This window comes from Macaca thibetana, chromosome 3 (genome assembly GCF_024542745.1).
Source record: "Macaca thibetana thibetana isolate TM-01 chromosome 3, ASM2454274v1, whole genome shotgun sequence".
Taxonomy (NCBI): domain Eukaryota; kingdom Metazoa; phylum Chordata; class Mammalia; order Primates; family Cercopithecidae; genus Macaca; species Macaca thibetana.
Genome location: NC_065580.1, coordinates 66,965,374 through 66,986,643, shown reverse-complemented (window position 1 = coordinate 66,986,643; position 21,270 = coordinate 66,965,374). Strand labels below are relative to the sequence as shown.

The following is a 21,270-nucleotide window of genomic DNA, read 5'->3' as shown; positions in this document are numbered from 1 at the left end:
CAGAGCCTCCTGATTGGAGAAGTATTCCTTGCTTAAGGGGACTTGGATTTGCCAAGGCTCTTAAAAGCCTGGAGGTGTTTACACTAAACATAGGATCTAATTAGACAGCTCTAAAAACTTCTTGAGTAAGCAGATCCTTCTTTGTTGCTGCAATAGAACCCTCATAAGTTTTCTCGTCCCAATACTTTGCAGTAATTAACAGATATCACCTTTTGTTCTGCTGTTTTACTATGGACCAGATTTCCTGACAGCTACTCCCATCTATCTCTGGTTTAATTATAGAATATGTGCAGCCTTTGCCTTAAAATCTCTGATGACTGGAGCCTAGGAAACTCTCTGGTTTTGTCATACCACTTTTTTTGTAAACAAAGCTTAATCACTGATGAATTTCTGTAGTATTCTGTGAATTCTCATCTTCCTTATGAGACTGGCCACTATCTGGAAATGATCCTAGATAAAGGCGACTGTGGTTTTAAATGTGTTGTGGTGAAGATGGCAGGTGAGGCACATGTAAAATGACATCCAGGCAGTTGAAGAAATGACACTAAATCTTGGCATAAGGAATGGGACTAGAAGCTGGGTGTGGTAGTGTGTACCTGAAGTCCCAGCTACTGGAGAGGCTGAGGTGGGAGGATCACTTGAGATCAGAAGTTCAAGGCTAGTCTGGGCAAAATAGTGAGACTTTGTCTCTAATAAAACTTAAAAGATTAAAAAAAATATTAGGAGGAGGTGGAACAAGACAACCAAACAAAAGCCTCCAGAAATCATCGCCCCCACCCCCATTCCTACAGGAACACCAAATTGAACAACTATTCACAAAACAAAGCACCTTCATAAGAACCAAAAACCAGGTGAGTGACCACACTATTTGGTTTTAGCATCATACTGAGGACAGAGGCACTGAAGAAGGTAGGAAAGAGAGTCTTGAATTGCCTGCACCACTCTTGCCCTCCTCCACCAGCAGCACATACTGAAGAATGAATCACAGTCTCTTAATAGCTAAATTGATCAAGCAGAAGAAAGAATTAGTGGACTTGAAGACAGACTATTTGAAATACACACACTCAGAGGAGACAAAAGAAAAAAGAATAAAAAAGAATGAAGCATGACCACAAAACCTACAAAATAGCCTTAAAAGGGTAAATCAAAGCGTTATTGGCCTTAAAGAGGAGGTAGACAGAGAGATTAGGGTAGAAAGTTTATTTAAAGGGATAATAACAGAGAACTTCCCAAACCTAAAGAAAGATACCAATATTCAAGTATAAGAATGTTGTAGAACACCAAGCAGATTTAACTCAAATAAGACTACTTCAAGACATTTAACAAACTCCCAAAAGTCAAGGATAAAGAACGGATCCTAAAAGGAGCAAGAGAAAAGGAACAAATAACATACAAAGGAGCTCCAATATGTCTGGAAGCAGACTTCTCAGTGGAAACCTTACAGATCTGAAGAGAGTGGCATGACATGTTTAAAGTGCTGAAAGAAAAGCACTTTTTTTTCCTGAAATAGTATATACAGTGAAAATATACTTCAAATATGAAGAAGAAATAAAGACTTTCCTAGATGAACAAAAGCTGAGGGATATATTCATCACCAGACCTGTCTAGACAAGAAATGCTAAAGGGAGTTTTTAATCCGAAAGAAAAGAATGTTAATGAGCAATAAGAAATCATCTGAAGGTACAAAACTCATTGGTTATAGTAAGTACATAAAAAAACACAGACTATTACAACACTGTAATTGTGGTGTATAAACTACTCACATCTTGAGTAGAAAGACTAAAAAATGAACCTGTCAAAAATAATAACTACAATAACTATTCAAGACACAGTCTAGTAAGATATAAACAGATACAGATATAAAAAGTAGGGAGATGAAGTTAAAGTATAGAGTTTGTATTAGTTTTCCCTTTGCTTGTTTGTGCATGTGATCAGCATTAAGTTGCCATCAGTTTAAAAATGCATTGTAAGGCCGGGCGCGGTGGCTCAAGCCTGTAATCCCAGCACTTTGGGAGGCCGAGGCGGGTGGATCACGAGGTCAGGAGATCGAGACTATCCTGGCTAACATGGTGAAACCCCGTCTCTACTAAAAATACAAAAAACTAGCCGGGCGTGGTGGCGGGCGCCTGTAGTCTCAGCTACTTGGGAGGCTGAGGCGGGAGAATGGCGTGAACCCGGGAGGCAGAGCTTGCAGTGAGCCGAGATCACGCCACTGCACTCCAGCCTGGGAGACACAGCGAGACTCCGTCTCAAAAAAAAAAAAATAAAAATAAAAATAAAAATAAAAATGCATTGTATGATATCATTTGCATACCTGATGGTAACCTGAAATAAGATAACATGCAGCAGATACCTAAAAGATTAAAAGCAGACATTAAAACATACCACCAGAGAAAATCACCTTCACTAAAAGGAAGACGAGAAGGAAGGAAAGAAGGAAGAGAAGACCACAAAAAACAACAAAAAAAATGGCAGGAGTAAATCTTTACTTATCAATAATAACATTGAATCTAAATGGACTAAACTCTCCAATCAAAAGACATAGAATGGCTGAATGGATAAAAAAACAAGACCCAACTATCTATTGCCTACAAGAAACATACTTCACCTATAAAGAAGCACACTACGATCCATAAAAGTTCTTGTAGTTATTATTTTTGGTAGGTTCATCTTTTAGTTTTTCTCTTCCAGATATGAATAATTTACACACCACAATTACAGTGTTATAATTTTCTGTGTTTTTCTGGGTACTTACTATTACCAGCGAGTTTTCACTCCAGATCTGGCCCAGATCTGATGTGAGTGCATATGAGTACTTCACACACCAGTTACAGTGTTATAATTGTGTTTTTCTGGGGACTTAACTGTTACTCATGAGTTTACACATAGACTAAAATTTAAGGGATAGAAAAAGTTATTCCATACCAATGAAAACAAACAAAAAAAGCAGGAGTAGCTGTACTTACATCAGACAAAATAGACTTCAGTACAAAAACTACAGAACGAGACAAAGGAGATCATTATGTAATGATAAAGGGATCAATTCAGCAAGAAGGTGCAACAATTGTAAATAAGTATACATTCAAAACTGGAGTTCCCAATATATAAAGCAAATATCATTCGAGCTAAAGAGAGAGATAGATCCTAATACAATAATACGTGGAGACTTCAACACCCCACCGTCAGCATTTAACAGACTTTTCAGACAGAAAATTAACAAATAAACATTAGACTTAATCTGCAATATAGACCAAATAGACCTAATAGATATGTACAGAACATTTTATCCAATAGCTGCAGAATACACATTCTTTTCCTGAGCACATAGATCATTCTCAAGGACAGACCATATGTTAGGTCACAAAATATGTCTTAAAAATTTCAAAAAATTGAAATAATATCAAGTATCTTATCTGAGCACAATAGAATAAAACTAGAAATCAATAAGAAGATATTTATATAGACACATGAAAATTAAACAATCTGTTCCTAATGACCATAAATAAATTAAAAAGAAAGTTGAAAAATTTCTTGAACCAAATGAAAATGGAAACACAACATACCAAAACCTATGGGATTCCTCAAAAGCAGTACTAAGAGGAAAGTTTATAGCAATAAATGCCTACATTGAAAAAGTAAAAAAGTTTCAAGTAAACAACCACAACCTACTGATGGAATTTAAAGGACTAGAAAAGCAAGAGTATACCAAACCCAAAATTAGTAGAAAAAAGGGAATAATAAAGATTTGAGCAGAAATAAGTGAAATTGAAATCAAGAAAACAACACCAAAAAGTCAATGAAATGAGAAGTTGTTTTTTTGAAATGCAATGATAAACAAAATCGACAAACCTTTAACCTGACTAGGAAAAAAAGAGAAGACTCAAATAAAATCAAATGAAAAAGGAGATGTTATCATTGATACCACAGAAATCATTAGTGGCTACTATGAGCAAGTATTTGCCAATACATTGGAAAACCTAGAAGAAATGGATAAATTCCTAGACACATACAAACTACCAAGTTTAAACAATGAAGAAATCAGAAATCTGAACAGACCAATAATGAGTAATGAAATTTAAGCTGTAATTTTAAAATCTCCCAATAAAGAAAAGCCCAGGACCTAACAGCTTTACTGCTGAATTTTACCAGACATTTGAAGAAAAACTAATACCAATACCACTCAAACTATTCTGAAAAACAGAGGAGGAGGGGATACTTCCAAACGCATCCCATGAGGCCAGTCTTACTCTGATGCCAAAACCAAAGACAAATAAAAAAAAGAAGAAAATTATAGACTGATATCCCGGATTAACATTGATGCAAAAATCCTCTACAAAAATACTAGCAAACCTAATTCAACAACACTTTAAAATGTTGTTCAAGACCAAATGGGATTTATCCCAGGGATGCAAGGATTATTCAACATATGCAAACTAATCAATGTGACGTATCATATCAACAGAATGAAGGATATAAAATATATGATCATTACAGTTGATGATGAAAAGGCCTTTGATAAATTCAACAACCCTTCATGATAAAAACTTTTAAAAACTGGGGAACATTCATAAACAAAATAAAAGCCACATACAACAGACCCACAGCTAGTATCATACTAAATGAGGAAAAACTGAAAGCCTTTCCTTCAAGATCTGGAACAAGACAAGGATGCTCACTTTCACTAGTTATTCAACATAATACTGAAAGTCCTAGTGAGGGCAGACAAGAGAAAGAAAAAAAGGCATCTGAATTGGCCAGGAAGAAGTCAAATTATCCCTGTTGGCAGATGATACAGTCTTATATTTGGAAAAACCTAAAGACTCCACCAAAAAACTATTAGGAGTGATAAATAAATTTAGTAAAGTTGCAAGATACAAAATCAACATACAACAATCAGTAGCATTTCTACATGGTGACAGCAAACAATCTGAAAAGGTAATCAAGAAAGTAATCTCATTTACTATTGCTACAAATGAAATAAATACCTAGGAATAAATTTTACTAAAGAAATAAGAGATCTCTACAATGAAAACTGTAAAAGATTGATGTAAAAAATTGAAGAGGACACCAAAAATGGAAAGATACTCCATGTTCGTGGATTGGAAGAATGGATATTTTTTAAATATCCGTACTACCAAAGCAATCTACAGACAGTGCAATCGCTATCAAAATACCAGTGACATTCTTCACAGAAATGGAGAAAAGAATCCTAAAATTTACATGGAACCCCCCAAAAAACCAGAATAGCCAAAGCTATCCTGAGCAAAAAGAACAAAACTGGGGAAATCACAGTACCTGGCTTCAAATTATACTACAGAGCCAGTAACCTAAACACCATGGTACAGAGAAAAGAGACACATAGACCAATGGAACAGAATAGAGAATGCAGACATAAATCCATAAAGCTACAGTGAACTCATTTTCAATGAAGTTTCTGAGAATGTATATTGGGGAAAAGACTGTCTCTTCAAAAAAATGATGGTGGGAAAACTGGATATCCATATGCAGAAAAATGAAACTAGATCCCTTTCTCTCATCATATACAAAAATAAAATCAATATGGATTAAAGACTTAAATCTATGACCTGAAACTATGAAACTACTAAAAGAAGACATTGGAGAAATTCTCTGGGACATTAGATTGGGCAAAGATTTCTTGAGTGATACCCCTACAAGCACAGGGAACCAAAACAAAAATGGACAAATGGGATCACATCAAGTTAAAAACCTTCTGGACTGCAGAGGAAACAATCAGCAAAGTGAAGAGACAACCTGCAGAATGGGAGAAAGTATTTGCAAGCTATCCATCTGACATCAGATTAATAACTAGAATATATGAGGAACTCAAACAACTCAATAAGAAAAAACTCCAATTAACAAATGGGCAAAAGATCTGAATAGACATTTCTCAAAAGAAGCTATACAAATGGTAAACAGGTATATGAAAATATGCTCAACATCATTGATCATCATCAGAGAAATGCAAGTCAAAACTACAGTGCGATATCATTTCACCCCAGTTAAAATGGCTTTTATCCAAAGATAGGCAATAACAAATGCTGGCAAGGATGTGGAGAAAAGAAAACCCTTGTACACAGTTGAGAATGTAAATTAGTACAACCATGATGGAGAACAGTATGGGGGTTCCTCAAAAAATGGAAAATTTAACTACCATATGATCCATAACTATCCCTCTGCTGGGGAAATACTCAAAAGAAAGGAAACCAGTATATCGAAACCTGCACTCCCATGTTTATTGCATCACTATTCACAATAGCCAGGATTTGGGAGCAACCTAAGTGTCCATCAGCAAGTAAATGGATGAAGAAATTGTGATGCATATACACAATGGAGTACTATTCATCTGTAAAAAAATGAGATCCTGTCATTTGCAACAACAAAAATGCAACTGGAGGAGATTATATTAAGTGAAATAAGCCAGGCACAGAAAGACAAACTTCACGTTTCTCACATATTTGTGGGAGCTAAAAAATGAAAACAATTGGACTTATGGAGATAGACAGTAGACTGACATTTACTGGAGGCCGGAAAGTGTAGTGGGGTGGCAGAGGTGGAAGTGGAGATGGTTAATGGATACAAAAATATATAGTTAGATAGAATGAATATCATCTAGTATTTGATTACACAACAGGGTGACTACAGTCAACAACAGTTTATTGCACATTTAAAAATAACTAAAAAGGTATAACTGGATTGTTTGTAACACAAAGAAAGGATAAAGTTTTGAGGTGATAGATACCCCATTTACCCTAATGCGATTATTATCCATTGTATGCCTATGTCAAAATATCTCATACACCCTGTAAATATATACATCTACTATGTGCCACTCAAATTAAAAATAACTGCTTTTTTCTCCTCTTTTATATTTTCTTCCCAGCACAGAAAACTGTATTCTCCCATTGGCTCCCCAGGACAACAACTTTCATACACAACCAAGAGCTAAGCTCCTTTGGCAGTGTTCCTTCCTTTGCCTCTCTAGTAAACTATCTTCCTCACTGAAGTCTTTATAAATTTAGTGGCATAATTTCATATTTTGAGACCCATTAGAGTTGACTATGTTAGAATCTGTCAATATGTTACAGCAGAAAGCTTTCATGTGATACAGCTTCACATAAAAGCTGAAAAATTCAGATTTTAAAATATCTCACAAATTTTTTCTGTGTCCATTTATGTTTACCATTTATACCTGTGATATTGTGATTTGCAGTAAGAAATAAATATTTTGGTTTTTATCTCTAAAAAAAAAACAAATTAAAAATAGGTAAAAATTAAGATTAAATACATTTAAAAAATAAAACTAAAAAATCCAGGACTATCAACTTGGCTTTATTTAAGTTGAATGCAATGTTAAATCCTCTGAGATAGGATATGGAGAAAAGTAAAAGGAATGCGAGCCCCAAGCCTTGAGGAAGAACTCAACTGTTAGCAATAACTAAAGCCAACCCTCATTGAGCATTTACTATGTGCTGGGTCCTGTTCTTAGAGCTTTACATGCAGTAACTCTTTTAATTCTTAAATACACACGAGATTAATACTGTTATATATGTGTGTAAAAGTGTGTGTGTATATATAATATATAATTGTATTATATATATAAAATAATATATATACTTATGCACACACACCCATATATAGTGTGTGTATATATATAGCTCTGTGAAACCACTTGTAAATTTTTTGAATAGGCTAAGTTATGGCAGATGCAACAGGTTGGGCACTGGAAATATAAAGATAAACTAGATATAGTTCAGTTTTCTATGACCTCACACCAGTGGGAGTGGGAGGAGGAGATAGATGTAAATAGTCATACTTCTATTTTTGTATGACTTAGTAAGTTGAATCACTGTCAATTACTGTGGAGTTCTATTGCAAGATGAATCACTCTGCTAGGGGTAAGACGATGTAATACTTTAGTTTATTCATGGAGGAAGAGTATATTCCAGAAGAAAAATTTTGGTAAAGGGCATTCCAGTTAGAGAAAGCAGAATGGATAAAGCCTTGAAGGAAGCAAATAGGATAGTTAGGGAATAATAAACCCTTTGGTGTTCTTACAGCCAGGCTACACAGAAGTGGGGAAAGCTGGTGAAGATGGGGTTGAGGGAGTGAAGTGAGTTGAGGCTAGAAAGGGATGTAGCAAATGTAACTATTATTCCAGAATCCAAGTGTGCTAAAATCATAACTTTTATTTTATATAACATAATTTCCATTTTGAGTCCCTCTTCAGTAAATGTGGTAAAAACCCAATCTCAGTTGTTTTGGGGTAGGCCTCACCTTTCCCTGGGGTGTGTCTTGGAGGCCAACATAGTTTCAGATGAGTGAGAAGGCCGAGTGTTGTTCAGCATCATTGTCTACACAGGCATTCGGTCAAGCTTTCTCATCCTCCTCTCTTAAAAGCTTTGATGTCATTCTGCTCCTTCCATATCTCTCTAGGTCCAAAGAGACTCTTGGAAGCTGTTCTAAAGCCATCCCTTCAACTCACTACACATTTCCTTTTCTGAGGTCTTGCTCTAGGGTCTGCTTAGGTGGCAGGAGGCAGGTTTCTTTTTCCTGGACCCTCCAGTGCCTATGTAGTCAGCAATTCTCAACTGCTTATTTTCTCAGCATGTGGAAAATATTTTTTCAATCTAAAGGGTGGAGCTTAATCTCATAAAATTTAAACAAAATATTCTGTCATGCTCAGTTTCCTCTTCAACCCTCAAAAGCATAGGCTTTGGGAATATAAAAGCCAAGAAGAAACCTACACAATACATATATATATTTTTTTAATGCAGCAGCAGCCCTCTCTGAAGACTGACTGCATAGTGATCTAGCTTCTGAAATGAGGAGATAGGTGTGGGGATAAAGAAAATATCTGGTAATCATTGTTGGTGCTTCAGACATATTTTCTTTCATGTGTATATTGTGGCAAAATCGCAAAGGAACTAATGTGATGTACCTTGGATCTTGATCTTTATCCTTTATGTAGTGGACTGTTATTGAAGGTTATCAATGGAAGCACTATGATTATATTTTTGCTTTCAAATATAAAATCTGGGGACAATCTGAAGACCTAACTGGGGCGGAAAGATTAGTTATAGTAGTCTTGTTTCAGGAGAAGTAAGAAATGATGAGGACTTGAACCAGAGCATTAACTGTGAAGAGAGAGAGGATTTGAATAGTGCTAGATAGATTTTGGAGTCACTGAAGCTGTGAAAGTGGCTGAGGTCAGCCTGGAGCCTGCATAGAGTTCTGGGAAACACCCGTGTATAGGAAAGAGGGAGAACATAGGGGTCAATACTGAGACTAAGGGAGAAGCATCAGAGTGGTAGAAGTAAAAGAACCAGGATAATAAGCTCCTACACACTGGTGATAACCTTCAATGACAGTCCACTGCATAAAGGATGATGGTTTTATTAATGGGAGTTCCCCTGCATGTGCCCTCTTGACTGTCACCATGTAAGACATGCTTTTGCCCCTCCTTTGCCTTCTGCCATGATTGTGAGGCCTCCCCAGCCATGTGGAACTGTGAGTCCATTAAACCTCTTTTTCTTTATAAATTACCCAGTCTCAGGTATGTTTTTATTAGCAGCATACTAACAGAGTAATATAGTTACATAGGTAAACGTGTGTCATGGGTTTTTTTTGTTTTGTTTTTTGTTTTTTTTTTTGTACAGATTACTTCATCACCCAGGTATTAAGCCTAGTACCTACTAGTTTTTTTCCTGATTCTCTCCCTCCCCCACCCTCCACACTCCAAAAGGCTCCAGTGTGTGTTGTTCCCCTCTGTGTGTCCATGTGTTCTCATCATTTAACTCCTACTTATAAGTGAGAACATGGTATTTGGTTTTCTCTTCCTGTGTTAGATTGCTAAGGATAATGGCCTCCAGCTTCATCCATGTCCCTACAAAGGGCATGATCTCATTCTTTTTTATGGCTGCATAGTATTCCATGGCATCTATGTACCACATTTTCTTTATCCAGTCTGTCATTGATTGGCATTTAGGTTGATTCCATGTCTTTGCTATTGTGAATAGTGCTACAATGAACATATGCATGCATGTGTCTTTATAATAGAAGTATTTATACTTCTTTGTTGAATGCCTGATTTTTATTTTGACTGGTACAATTTGACAGGCGAAGCACAAATAAAAGGAACTTGGTGCTAGACTTGCTTTCTATGTATTTTGATGGTTGAAGCTATAGGTATGGTGTAATTGGACATACAAACATAAAGGAGGCAATTTTGACCTTGAACAAAGTTGTTTACTTTTTGAGCTATTTAGAAATGACTGTAGACTTAGAAGACATCATTGCTGAAGAACATTTGTTTAAATTATCTTGGTTTCTTATCTTGAGAATTGAGAAAACTGGTAAAAGCAATGAGTAGAAAACAGATATTTAGTTAGACTTGGAAAATGGTCTTGATTTGGTAGTGACATACTGGCAACAATTAATACTATATAGAGACATTTCCTGGTAAATAGAGAAGATACATAATGTAAGGTTTCCCAAGATTGATTTGGAGAAAAATCCTCACCTGACTATTCAGTGTCCTGTTTCATTTTTGAAAATGTGGAGCAGAAGACATCTCACAACTGATTTAAATAAAAATTCAATCTGAAAATGTTTATTGTTGTATTGACATAAGGCAAAGCAGTCAAGAATACCTCTTGCACGTTTTGCTATGCTTCTGCATCTCTTTGTTTCTTCCTTACTTTCTGTCTTACCCTTTAATGGAGTTTTCTCCAGGATTCTGTGCTTGGCCTGCTGTTTTCTCCTTATCTGCTGGCCTGTCCTTATGGGTAAGGAGAAATGGATTTAGCTATGGCCTCCAGCACATGAATCCTGAATCTTTAGATCTGAACTCTCTAAAACTGGAAAGTTACAGTCTGAATACTTATTGGACATCTGCAATTGAATGTGCCAGGCACTGCAAAACAAAAATGTTCAAGACCAAACTAATAATCTCTCCTCTGACCAGAGCAGGTCTTTTTGCTGAATTCTTATTTCCCACCATGACACTAGCATTCTCCAAATGCTTAGGCTTGCTGTTTTGATAATTTTTAAAAATTTTTATTCTCTCTACTTCTATTCTATCAGTTGCTAAGTCCTGTAACTTCTTCCTCTATAAATCTTGTAAGTACGTGCTTTCTTTTCTATTCTCATTTATACTCTTTCCCTACATAGTTATAGTAGCTCAAGTCTCTTAGTCTCTCCACATTCCAGTTAATCGTATACATTGCTGGTGGCTAAACTCTCATAAAACATACTTCTAATTATATCCTATTTTGCTCAAAGCTGTCGAATGACTGCTGGTCTGTTTTCTTGCACCATATCTGCAGGACCCAGATTATCTTTCCAGCTACATAAACCACCTTCCTCCATCCACACAACATACTTCCTCCCCCTGTCAAAAACAGACTTACGCATTCTTCAAACTTGCTGTTGACTTTGGTCTATATTGTTCACCTTGCTAGAAATATTTTTTCCCCTCTTTTCCATACCTGTCGAAATCAGACTCATCTGAAACAGGCCCTTTCATTTTAACATAACTTTTTGCAGTCTCAATTGTGATAATTCCTAGAAAATATTTACTCTTTGTACATTTATAACATATGTGTATAAGTATGTTTAACACAGCATTGCTTGTAACAGTAAAATATTGGAAACAAGTGAAATAGTTGCAACATTGAAAAAAATAGATATACACATTTATATACTGATAGGAAAAAATTTGGTCACTGAATGTGAACTATGACTCCATTGTTAGAAAATAAGTGTGTATTTGTGTGTATCTACATGCATACATAAAAGAAAATCTGAAAATGTACACACCAAAATGTTGAACAGTGCTTGTGTGTGTGTGTGTCTGTGTGTTAGGGGTAAAGTTATGAAATACTTTTATAGTGTACTTTTTGTCTCAAAAATGTTAGCATTTGCTAATATTGGGTGATGAGCTCACTGATGTTTATTACACTGTTCTTTGTATTTGATATTTTTAAATAAGAATAAAACTGGAAAAATGCAGTGTTAGATTTTAAATATGTACCTTAGTGTGCAATGGCATTTATCAGGACAAGAGATTTTTCTTTTATGGGATCTTGGAGTGATATTCCAAAAAATATTTTAATTCAAGAACACTGATACTTCTGCTGACAGACTACCTCTTACCAAATGTGGGTTTCTTCTTGCAAATAAACATCATTGAATTAGCGTATATGTGGTTGCACACAGTCAGCAGAGAAATATTTGAATGAATGCCATAATGCTTACACACAATTAAAACTGAGTCAGCTTGACGTATTTTTGTGTAAATCATTAAGTGAAATGAGTTTGATTCATTTTTACATGTTTATTTTTAATGGAGACTAAAGAGACATAAATGGTATGTGTTTGTTTTGTGGTGGTCTAGGTAATATCACTGGTACAGGGCCCTTCATGAATCTGGAGGAAGATATGACCAGGTAATTAGACATTCTACTTACTATTGTTAAGCTTTTCTATATTCATCAAGTTGTAGAAATGTTTAAAATTTTGCATTATCATCATAGAAATTTTGAGGAGAACAATACTCTTGTTAGTTTTTAGGAGGATATGTGTAGATTTTTTAAGAAAAGAATTGGCTGCATAAGGTATGCAAAAGTTAGGGTTAAGCTTAAAATAGACATTGATCAATATAGAGTATCATATTAATATATAAGGAAATTAGAGGAGTTTAAAGTAGCCTTTTAAAATGTAGTTGAATTAAGAATCATTATTTTCTGTAATATATATGTGCCAGGTGTGGTGGCACATACCTACAGTCCTAGCTACTTGGGAGGCTGATGTGAGAGGATCGCTTGAGCCCAGGAGTTCAAAGCTGCAGTGAGCTATGATCACATCACTGCTCTCCAGCCTGGGGGAAAGAGCAGGACACTGTCCCCCACCAAAAAAAAAAAAAAAAAAAAATTTAGAGAGAGAGAATAATTATTTTCAATGGCTTATAATTCTTAATTTGTTTCCTGGATGTTTTCAGACATGACATGATAATGAAAGCAGCCAAAAGGAATTTTTTTAACTCAACATCTGATTCTGAACAATAAAATAAAACATCCCAGAATAAATATAGTCACTCTATTCTTAACTCACACTGGGGAATCTTTTGGTTAATGATTTACATATCTTGAAGTTTATTCCCCAGAACAGCTTATAACAGCTGTCCAAAGGTACGTGTAGGTGAATCAGAAGAAAATGATTCTACATTATGGTGTAAATGATCTGGTACATTTGAAAAAAAAATAGATACCTTTTTTGCTGGAGTGCAGTGGTACAATCTCGGCTCACTACAACCTTCAATTCCCGGGTCCAAGTGATTCTTGTGCCTCAGCTTCCCAAGTGACTGGGTTTACAGGCATGTGCCACTGGGTTTACAGGCGGGTGCCACTACACCAGCTAATTTTTACATTTTTAGTAGAGGCAGAGTTTCACCGTGTTGCCCAGGCTGGCCTTGAATTTCTGACCTCAGGTGATTCACCCGCCTTGGCCTCCCAAAGTGCTGGGATTACAGGTGTGAGCCACCGTGCCCTGCCGAAAATGGAGACACTTGATAATATTTTGAAAGTCAAGGAGTAAATACCTCCAAATATCCCTGTGGAGAGGCATTGTTTTTTACATTGGGGAAAATGAAACAGAATGTCTTTTAATCATGTACATGCTTTTGAGTAAACATACACTGACAGTTTAAAATACATTAACTTATTCTCAAAGCATGAGTTCTACTTGTGATGTGGGGTTTCCATTAGCTATCTCTTGCTATATAATGAACACTTAGATAGAATACTATCTCTTGCTGTATCATGAACACTTAGATAGTAATTAATGATTGAGTTATCTGTTAACTAAAACTTAGTGCTTTAATTACATCTTCCTTGATAAATGCATTGTAAGTTACAAGGTAGAGATTGGGGAAGACTTGTTTCCCAAGATTCCTGATGGGCTGAGTACTGAATTGTGAACAGCAATGTCAGAGACTGTCTGCTTGTTACCTAGCCATCTTTATAGCTTCTGCATGATTCAAACATACAGTTTAATTTGAAGATGGTAAGTAGTGAAGTTTTAAAAGTGGGACTATTGGAATACTGTATTTCATTTTAGAATGTTTGCCTTTAACCTAAAAATTAATTGTTTACTGAAGCCCGATAATTGTTTGCATTTTTTTTTTTTTTTGAGATGGAATTTTGCTCTGTCTCCCAGGTTGGAGTGTAGTGGCATGATCTCTGCGCACTGCAACTTCTGCCTTCTGGGTTCAAGCGATTCTCCTGCCTCAGCCTCCTGAGTTACTGGGATTACACGTGTGCACCACTACACCCAGCTAATTTTTCTTTTTCTTTTCTTTTTTTTTTTTTTTGTGTTTTTAGTAGAGACAGGATTTCACCGTGTTGGTCAGGCTGGTCTCAAACTCCTGACCTTGTGATCCGCCCACCTTGGCCTCCCAAAGTTCTGGGATTACAGGCGTGAATTGTTTGCTTTTTTTTTTTTTTTTTTGAGATGGAGTCTCGCTCTGTCACCCAAGCTGGAGTGCAGTGGCATGATCTCGGCTCACAGGAACCTCTGCCTCCCAGGCTCAAGTGATTCTTCTGCTTCAGCCTCCCAAGTAGCTGGGACTACAGTCGCATGCCACCATGCCCGGCTAATTTTTTTTGTATTTTTTGTAGAGACAGGACTTCACCATATTGGCCAAGCTGGTCTCGAACTCCTGACCTTGTGATCTGTCTGCCTCGGCCTCCCAAAGTGCTGGGATTACAGGCGTGAGCCACCATGCCCAGCCTGTTTGCTTTTTTAAATATGAAAACTCAGAGCAAGGAAACATTAATTCACAATTTCTAGATTGATCAAGGGTCTGTTGTTAAGACAATGCTCATGTTTTTTAGTACTAGAATTTAAATTGGAAGGGCCACTATTTGATTTGTTAAGCATTTTAGGATAACTCACGATGGCCAGTTGGGCAAATGAAATAAAACTACGTTTTAACATTTTTAGTTGTCTCTTGGCATCTAAAATACTAGATTAATAGGCTAAGGGATAATCCCTAGCCCAAAAGGCCAAGGGATTATTTCCATTTCTTGATCTCACTTTCTGACAAGTTCTGTCACTTCTTTTCATCTCCAGTGTACAGAGACCACCCCAGTGCACTCATCAACTAATGCTAGTGTAATAAAAGTAGACAGTATTACAGTGGTGGGTCTTACCTGATGCTGTGATTCCCCAATACACCACACCATCTTTCACAGTAACTGGCATTCTCTGAGTGCTTACTATGTGCTGGGCATTGGTCCAAGTATATTTCATGCATAAGTATTTTTATCTCTGTTTTACTAATTAGAAAACTGAGGCTTAGAAAAGTTGAGCAGCTTGCCTAAGATTACATAGCAGTGAAGTGAAGAGCTGGGATTTGAGCCAAAGCAGAAACCATTCTTAACCATTTCGCCATAGTGGTGCAGACGTAGTTGGATGGTGACTATCAACTCTGCTGGTTACAGCCCCTTCTTATCTGTTAAGGATGGCTAGATACCCAGATAAGTGAAAAAATAGGAATGAGGGGTCTCTTTGGAAAAGGTACATTGATTAGGAAACAGAGAGCATGTGCAGTGTTCTTGTTTTTCAGGTATGCCTATTATTACAGTGGAATTGGTGCTGGGGTGCTGGTTGCTGCTTACATTCAGGTTTCATTTTGGTGCCTGGCAGCTGGAAGACAAATACACAAAATTAGAAAACAGTTTTTTCATGCTATAATGCGACAGGAGATAGGCTGGTTTGATGTGCACGATGTTGGGGAGCTTAACACCCGGCTTACAGAGTAAGTATTTAGTTTTATGTTGAACTTGGATGTGGTTCTTATTCTTAGTAAAATGAAATAGATGTCATCACATATGTTAGGAGATGTTAGTGTACCACTCAAAGGTACTTATGAGACAAAATTCCTTCTAAGCAGCAACGATGTCGTGTGCATCCTTTTGTTCCTAGTCCTTGACGGGCATAAGGGCACCTGCATGACTAGCATTGAATGAAGGACTGGACTTTGCCAGAATGAAGAAATCCTCTGAGAATGTGCAGTAGAGCAAAACAAGATACCTAGGTTGAATACTTCTTATGTACACGATGTCCATTTCCTGGGGCCATGTGTCTAAGGATTTTTGTTGTTAATGACAGATCTCCTAATAGAAACTTATACCCTGCTAAATAAAACAATGCACAGGCGCAAAATGCTCTAGCTATAAACTACCCTACACTCAAAGTAGGCTTCAGAAGAAAAGTTGTTGTTTACAATTCTGACATTTATTTCTAATACTATCTGTTCTTTTAGTGATGTCTCCAAGATTAATGAAGGAATTGGTGACAAAATTGGAATGTTCTTTCAGTCAATGGCAACATTTTTCACTGGGTTTATAGTAGGATTTACACGTGGTTGGAAGCTAACCCTTGTGATTTTGGCCATCAGTCCTGTTCTTGGACTGTCAGCTGCTATCTGGGCAAAGGTAGGTGAAGCCTGTGAATCCAGATTTTGAACTGCACCTTCCCCCTTCCTGCTCTCACCCTATGGAAAGGTCTTTTTACTACATGATGACTCTGATTCTGTACTTGGTACTTTTACGTTTTCTGTTCAAAATCAGCTGGATAAGCATATCCAGCCTTACTGAGTACTACACTTGCCAGGACTCCATGCTGCTCTTGGCCATGTGATTATTTGGGGAACAGATGAGAAAGAAGAATGTAGCTCTCATATCTATCTTCTGCTTTTGTAAGAAAACAAACAAACAGAAACAAAACAAACAAACAAAAAAACTTCCTGAGCTTCAAAGAACCATGCTCTCTAGTGGATGATGCCCTATTCACATAGCAAGTAGCGACTCAAGTTTAGCGAGCAACAGATGCCCCATTCAATTAACATTTCTTTTTACTTTAATGTTTTTGGCTTTCTAGATTTTTGTTTAATTTTTAAATTGACTTTACAGTTTTGTCAGCATTCATGCATAGTTAAATTTTTGGTTATAAAATAATTTAAGAAAATAGATACTTTCTAGTCCCTAAGGACACATATAAATCCTTAGCCTTCAGCTCTCTCTCCTGTCATGAAGGCAGAGAGGTAGAAGTGGCCCTCTCTACCTCAGCACACGTTTCCAGTGATCTTTTAAAACTTATTTTCCATTTCAAGGTGAACATGGTGTGAATTTTAAACTGATTTTATATAAGTGTATTTTCAGTAGAGAAATTGGCCCGGTATGTAATTTTTATGGAGTTCAGCACAACTTAGAGAAGGCAATATAAATTCATGTAGCAAAAGTAATGAATGGACAACCAAAGCCAAGCATCACACAAAATAAGTCAGGCTGTAAGTATTAAGAAACTTTAGAAATTTTAACCTTGTATAATGGATATTATTTTGTTTCTGCAAAGAATAATTATCATTTATTGAGCATTTATTGTCAGGCAAATACTTGTATTATCTTTCTGAAGTATAGGTATTATCTAGTTTTACAGAGAAAGAAACTGAAGTTCTGAGGTCTGTGTTAATTTTTTGCTTAGAGTAACATAGAGTTCAAATAATGTTTCTGGGGATTATCAGTTAACTAAAGTATTTGGCAAAAGCTTCTTGTCAATTGATTTTTCTGTATACTAGAATGTTAAGCAAGTTAGGTGGCAAACTCTTCACATCAGTATTTACTGAAAAACTACTTAAAACGTATTGATGTCTGTTTTAAGTTAAGATTAAAAACAGACCATGAGTCAATCTTTTAATGATTAATTATGCATTGCTTCACATGCTGTTTATTTAGTAAAAGGAGCCCCAGGCTGGCTGCTAGAGACCCAAGCTTTAATCCCCACGCAGCATTACACTTTTGGTATGATTTCAAACAAATTTCTTAAATTCTTTGGATGTCAATCATATTAAAAAAGAAATGTGGTTCACTCTGGGTCTGGGAAGCCTCTTTGTGTCTATGAGCCTGAGGCTCTACCCTCAAACCTAGAGACACAGAAGCAAGTAGACATGGCAGAAAGGGACGCAGTCATGCAAGTGACCTGGCCCAGGAAGCCTCTTTTGTACTTTGTACCCAAGACTGTCTTCCCAGCGCCCAGAGACACTGGTTCACTAGAGGACATTGGTACGGGAAACCACTACACTCTTCCTCGATCTGGCAGTCTGATCTTGAAAAACCACTTTCACCCACTCAAGCAGCAGAAGCAGGGTCCAGTGGGAGCCCCAGAAGTGTCACATAAATCAAGCCAACCAAAATAATACTACAAACACTCTGAATATTAAACCACTCCTGGAACCACATCTCACAAAAGTAGGCCAATACTATCATGCTAAACTTAAATAGAGCAACTGCCTGCTAGAGTAAAGCAGGTTTATTTTATTTTAACTTTTTAAAACTTTTATTTTAAGTTCAGGGGTACAAGTGCAGGTTTGTTACATAGGAAACTTGTGTCATGGGGGTTTGTTATACAGATTATTTCATCACCCAAGTATTAACCATAGTACCCATTAGTTATTTTTACTGACTGTTTCCCTCCTCCCACTGTCTACCCTCTAATAGGCCCCAGTGTGTGTTGTTCCCCACTATGTATCCATGTGTTCTCATCATTTAGCTCCCACTTATAAGTGAGAACATGCAGTATTTATTTTTCTGTTCCTGAGTTAGTTTGCTCAGGATAATGGCCTTCAGCTCCATCCATGTCCCTGCAAAGGACACGATCTCATTCTTTTTTTATGGCTGCATAGTATTCCATGGTGTCTGTGTACCATATATGTATATATTTTTTATCCAGTCTATCATTGATGGGCATTTAGGTTGATTCCAACCTTGTCTTGTGCCAGTTTTCAAGGGGAATGATTCCAGCTTTTGCCCATTCAGTATAATGTTAGCTGTAAGTTTGTCATAAATGGCTTTTATTATTTTGAGGTGTGTTCCTTTAATACCTTGTTTGTTGAGAGTTTTGATCATGAGTGGATGTTGCATTTTATTGAAAGCCTTTTTGCATCTATTGAGATAAGCATGTGCTTTTTGTCTTTAGTTTCTGTTTATGTGGTGAATCACATTTATTGATTTGCATCTGTTGAACCAACCTTACATCCTGAGGACAAAGCCTACTTGATCATGGTGGATAAGCTTTTTGATGTGCTGTTGAATTCAGTTTGCCAGGATTTTGTTGAGGATTTTTGTATCAATGCTCATCAAGGATATTGGTAAAGTTTTTTGTTGTTGTATCTCTGCCAGGCTTTGGTATCAGGATTATGCTGGCCTCATAGAATGGATCAGAGGGAGTCTGTCCTCCTCAATTTTTTGGAACATTTTCAGTGGGAATGGTATCAGCTCTTCTTTTACATTTGGCAGAATTCAGCCATGAATTCATCTGGTCCTGGACTTTTTTGGGGGGTGATAAGCTATTTATTACTGCCTCAATTTCAGAACTCTTTGTTGGTCTGTTCAGGGATTCTATTTCTTCCTGGTTCAGTCTTGGGAGGATGTATGTGTCCAGTAATTTATCCATTTATTCTAGATTTTCTAGTTTTGTGCACAGAGGTGTTCATAATATTCTCTGATAGTTGTTTGTATTTCTGTGGGGTCAGTGGTAACATCCTCCTTGTCATTTCTGATTGTGTTTATTTGAATCTCCTCTCTTGTCTTTTTTATTAGTTTAGCTAGTAGTCTGTCCATTTTATTAATTTTGTAAAAACACCAGCTCCTGGATTCGTTGATCTTTTGAATGGTTTTTCTTATCTCAGTCTCCTTTGGTTCAGCTCTGATTTTGGTTATTTCTTGTCTTCTGCTAGCCTTGGAATTTGTTTGCTCTTGGTTCTCCAGTTCTTTTAGTTGTGATGTTAGGTTATCAACGAGGTCTTTCTAACCTTTTGGTGTGGGCATTTAGTGCTATAAATTTACCTCTTAACACTACAGAAAGGCATATTTAAATAGGAGACAGAGTCTCCTAACATCATAGTCAAAATGTCCAGGTTACAATAGAAAGTTGCCTGTCATACCAAGAGTCAAGAAAATCACAACTTGAATGAGGAAAATTAGCACACAAACTAACAACAATTACCTGACATCAACACTGAGATAAATCAGGTGCTGGAATTATCTGACAATGATTTTAAACAGCCATCATAAAAATTCTTTACTAATCGAACACAAATTCTTTTGAAACAATAGAAAAAAAATCCTCAATGTAATAGAATTTATTAAAAAGAACAGTGAAATTAGAGAACAGAGATATACAACAACAGAAATAAGAGTCATGCTAGATGGACTTAACCTAAGCAGTTGGAGATGGCAGCATAGAATTAGTGAACCTGGAGGTTAGAACAATAGAATTCACCCATTCTGAAACAAATAAAATAATTAAAAAAAGAACTCCAAGGACCTGAGGGACGATAACAAAAAGTCCCACATTTGTGTCATCACAGTACCAAAAGTAGAGGAAAAAGAGAGTGGAGATGAAGGAATATTTGAAGAAATAATAACTGAAAATTTCCCATGTTTGATGATGAAAGGCAATACTTCAGATCCAAGAAGCTGAGCTAATCTCAAATAGGTTAAACCAAATAAATCCATACCAAAGAATATTATAATTAGGTATTAAAAAGTGAAGACAAGATAGAAATCTTGAAATCAGCCAGAGAAAAACAGTGCATTTTTATAGGGTAATATAATACCAATTTGGATGACAACATACTTCTCACCTGAATCCACAAAGGCCAGAAGTGACACAATATTATTCAAGTGCTCAAATAAAAAACCTGCCAACTGTGAATATATATCTGGTGAGACTAGCCTTCAGGAATGAGGAGGAAGTAAAAACAGTCTCAGATCAAAGTTTCACTAGCATGCCTACTTGTGAAAGATGGGCTAAATAAAATTTTTCTAACAAAAAGGGAATGATAAAAGAAATATTGAAGCATCAGGAAAGGGAAGGCAAGGGAACAACAGAAAGAGCAGAAATATGGGCATATACAATAGACTTTCCTTTGCCCCATGAGATTCATAAATCATATTTGATGATTGAACCACAAATCATATGTGGTAGAATGTTGATACCATAGACTGTTGTAAGTCACATATGAATATTGCAATACTCAGATAAGCCACTATAAAACTCCTGCAAAAATATGTATTCAAAAATACTGTAAACTCAGCAAGATTGAATCCTAAAATTTGATAAGTAACCTGCAGGAAGGCAAGAAAAGAGACACAGAGGATGGAAACCAGAGGAAACAAATAGAAAACA

The 21,270-nt window shown here is 36.5% G+C and overlaps 1 protein-coding gene across 4 annotated transcripts in view; it reads left to right on the top strand.

Annotated features, from left to right (window-relative positions):
• ABCB1 (ATP binding cassette subfamily B member 1) overlaps positions 1–21,270 on the top strand; it is a 220,063-nt gene that overhangs the window by 129,211 nt on the left and 69,582 nt on the right. For all 4 annotated transcript variants that reach the window (XM_050785269.1, XM_050785270.1, XM_050785268.1 and 1 more), the window contains 3 exons: positions 12,416–12,467; positions 15,647–15,838; positions 16,346–16,517. In XM_050785269.1, the coding sequence (XP_050641226.1) occupies positions 12,416–12,467; positions 15,647–15,838; positions 16,346–16,517 (416 nt within the window). The remainder of the gene's footprint in view (positions 1–12,415; positions 12,468–15,646; positions 15,839–16,345; positions 16,518–21,270) is intronic.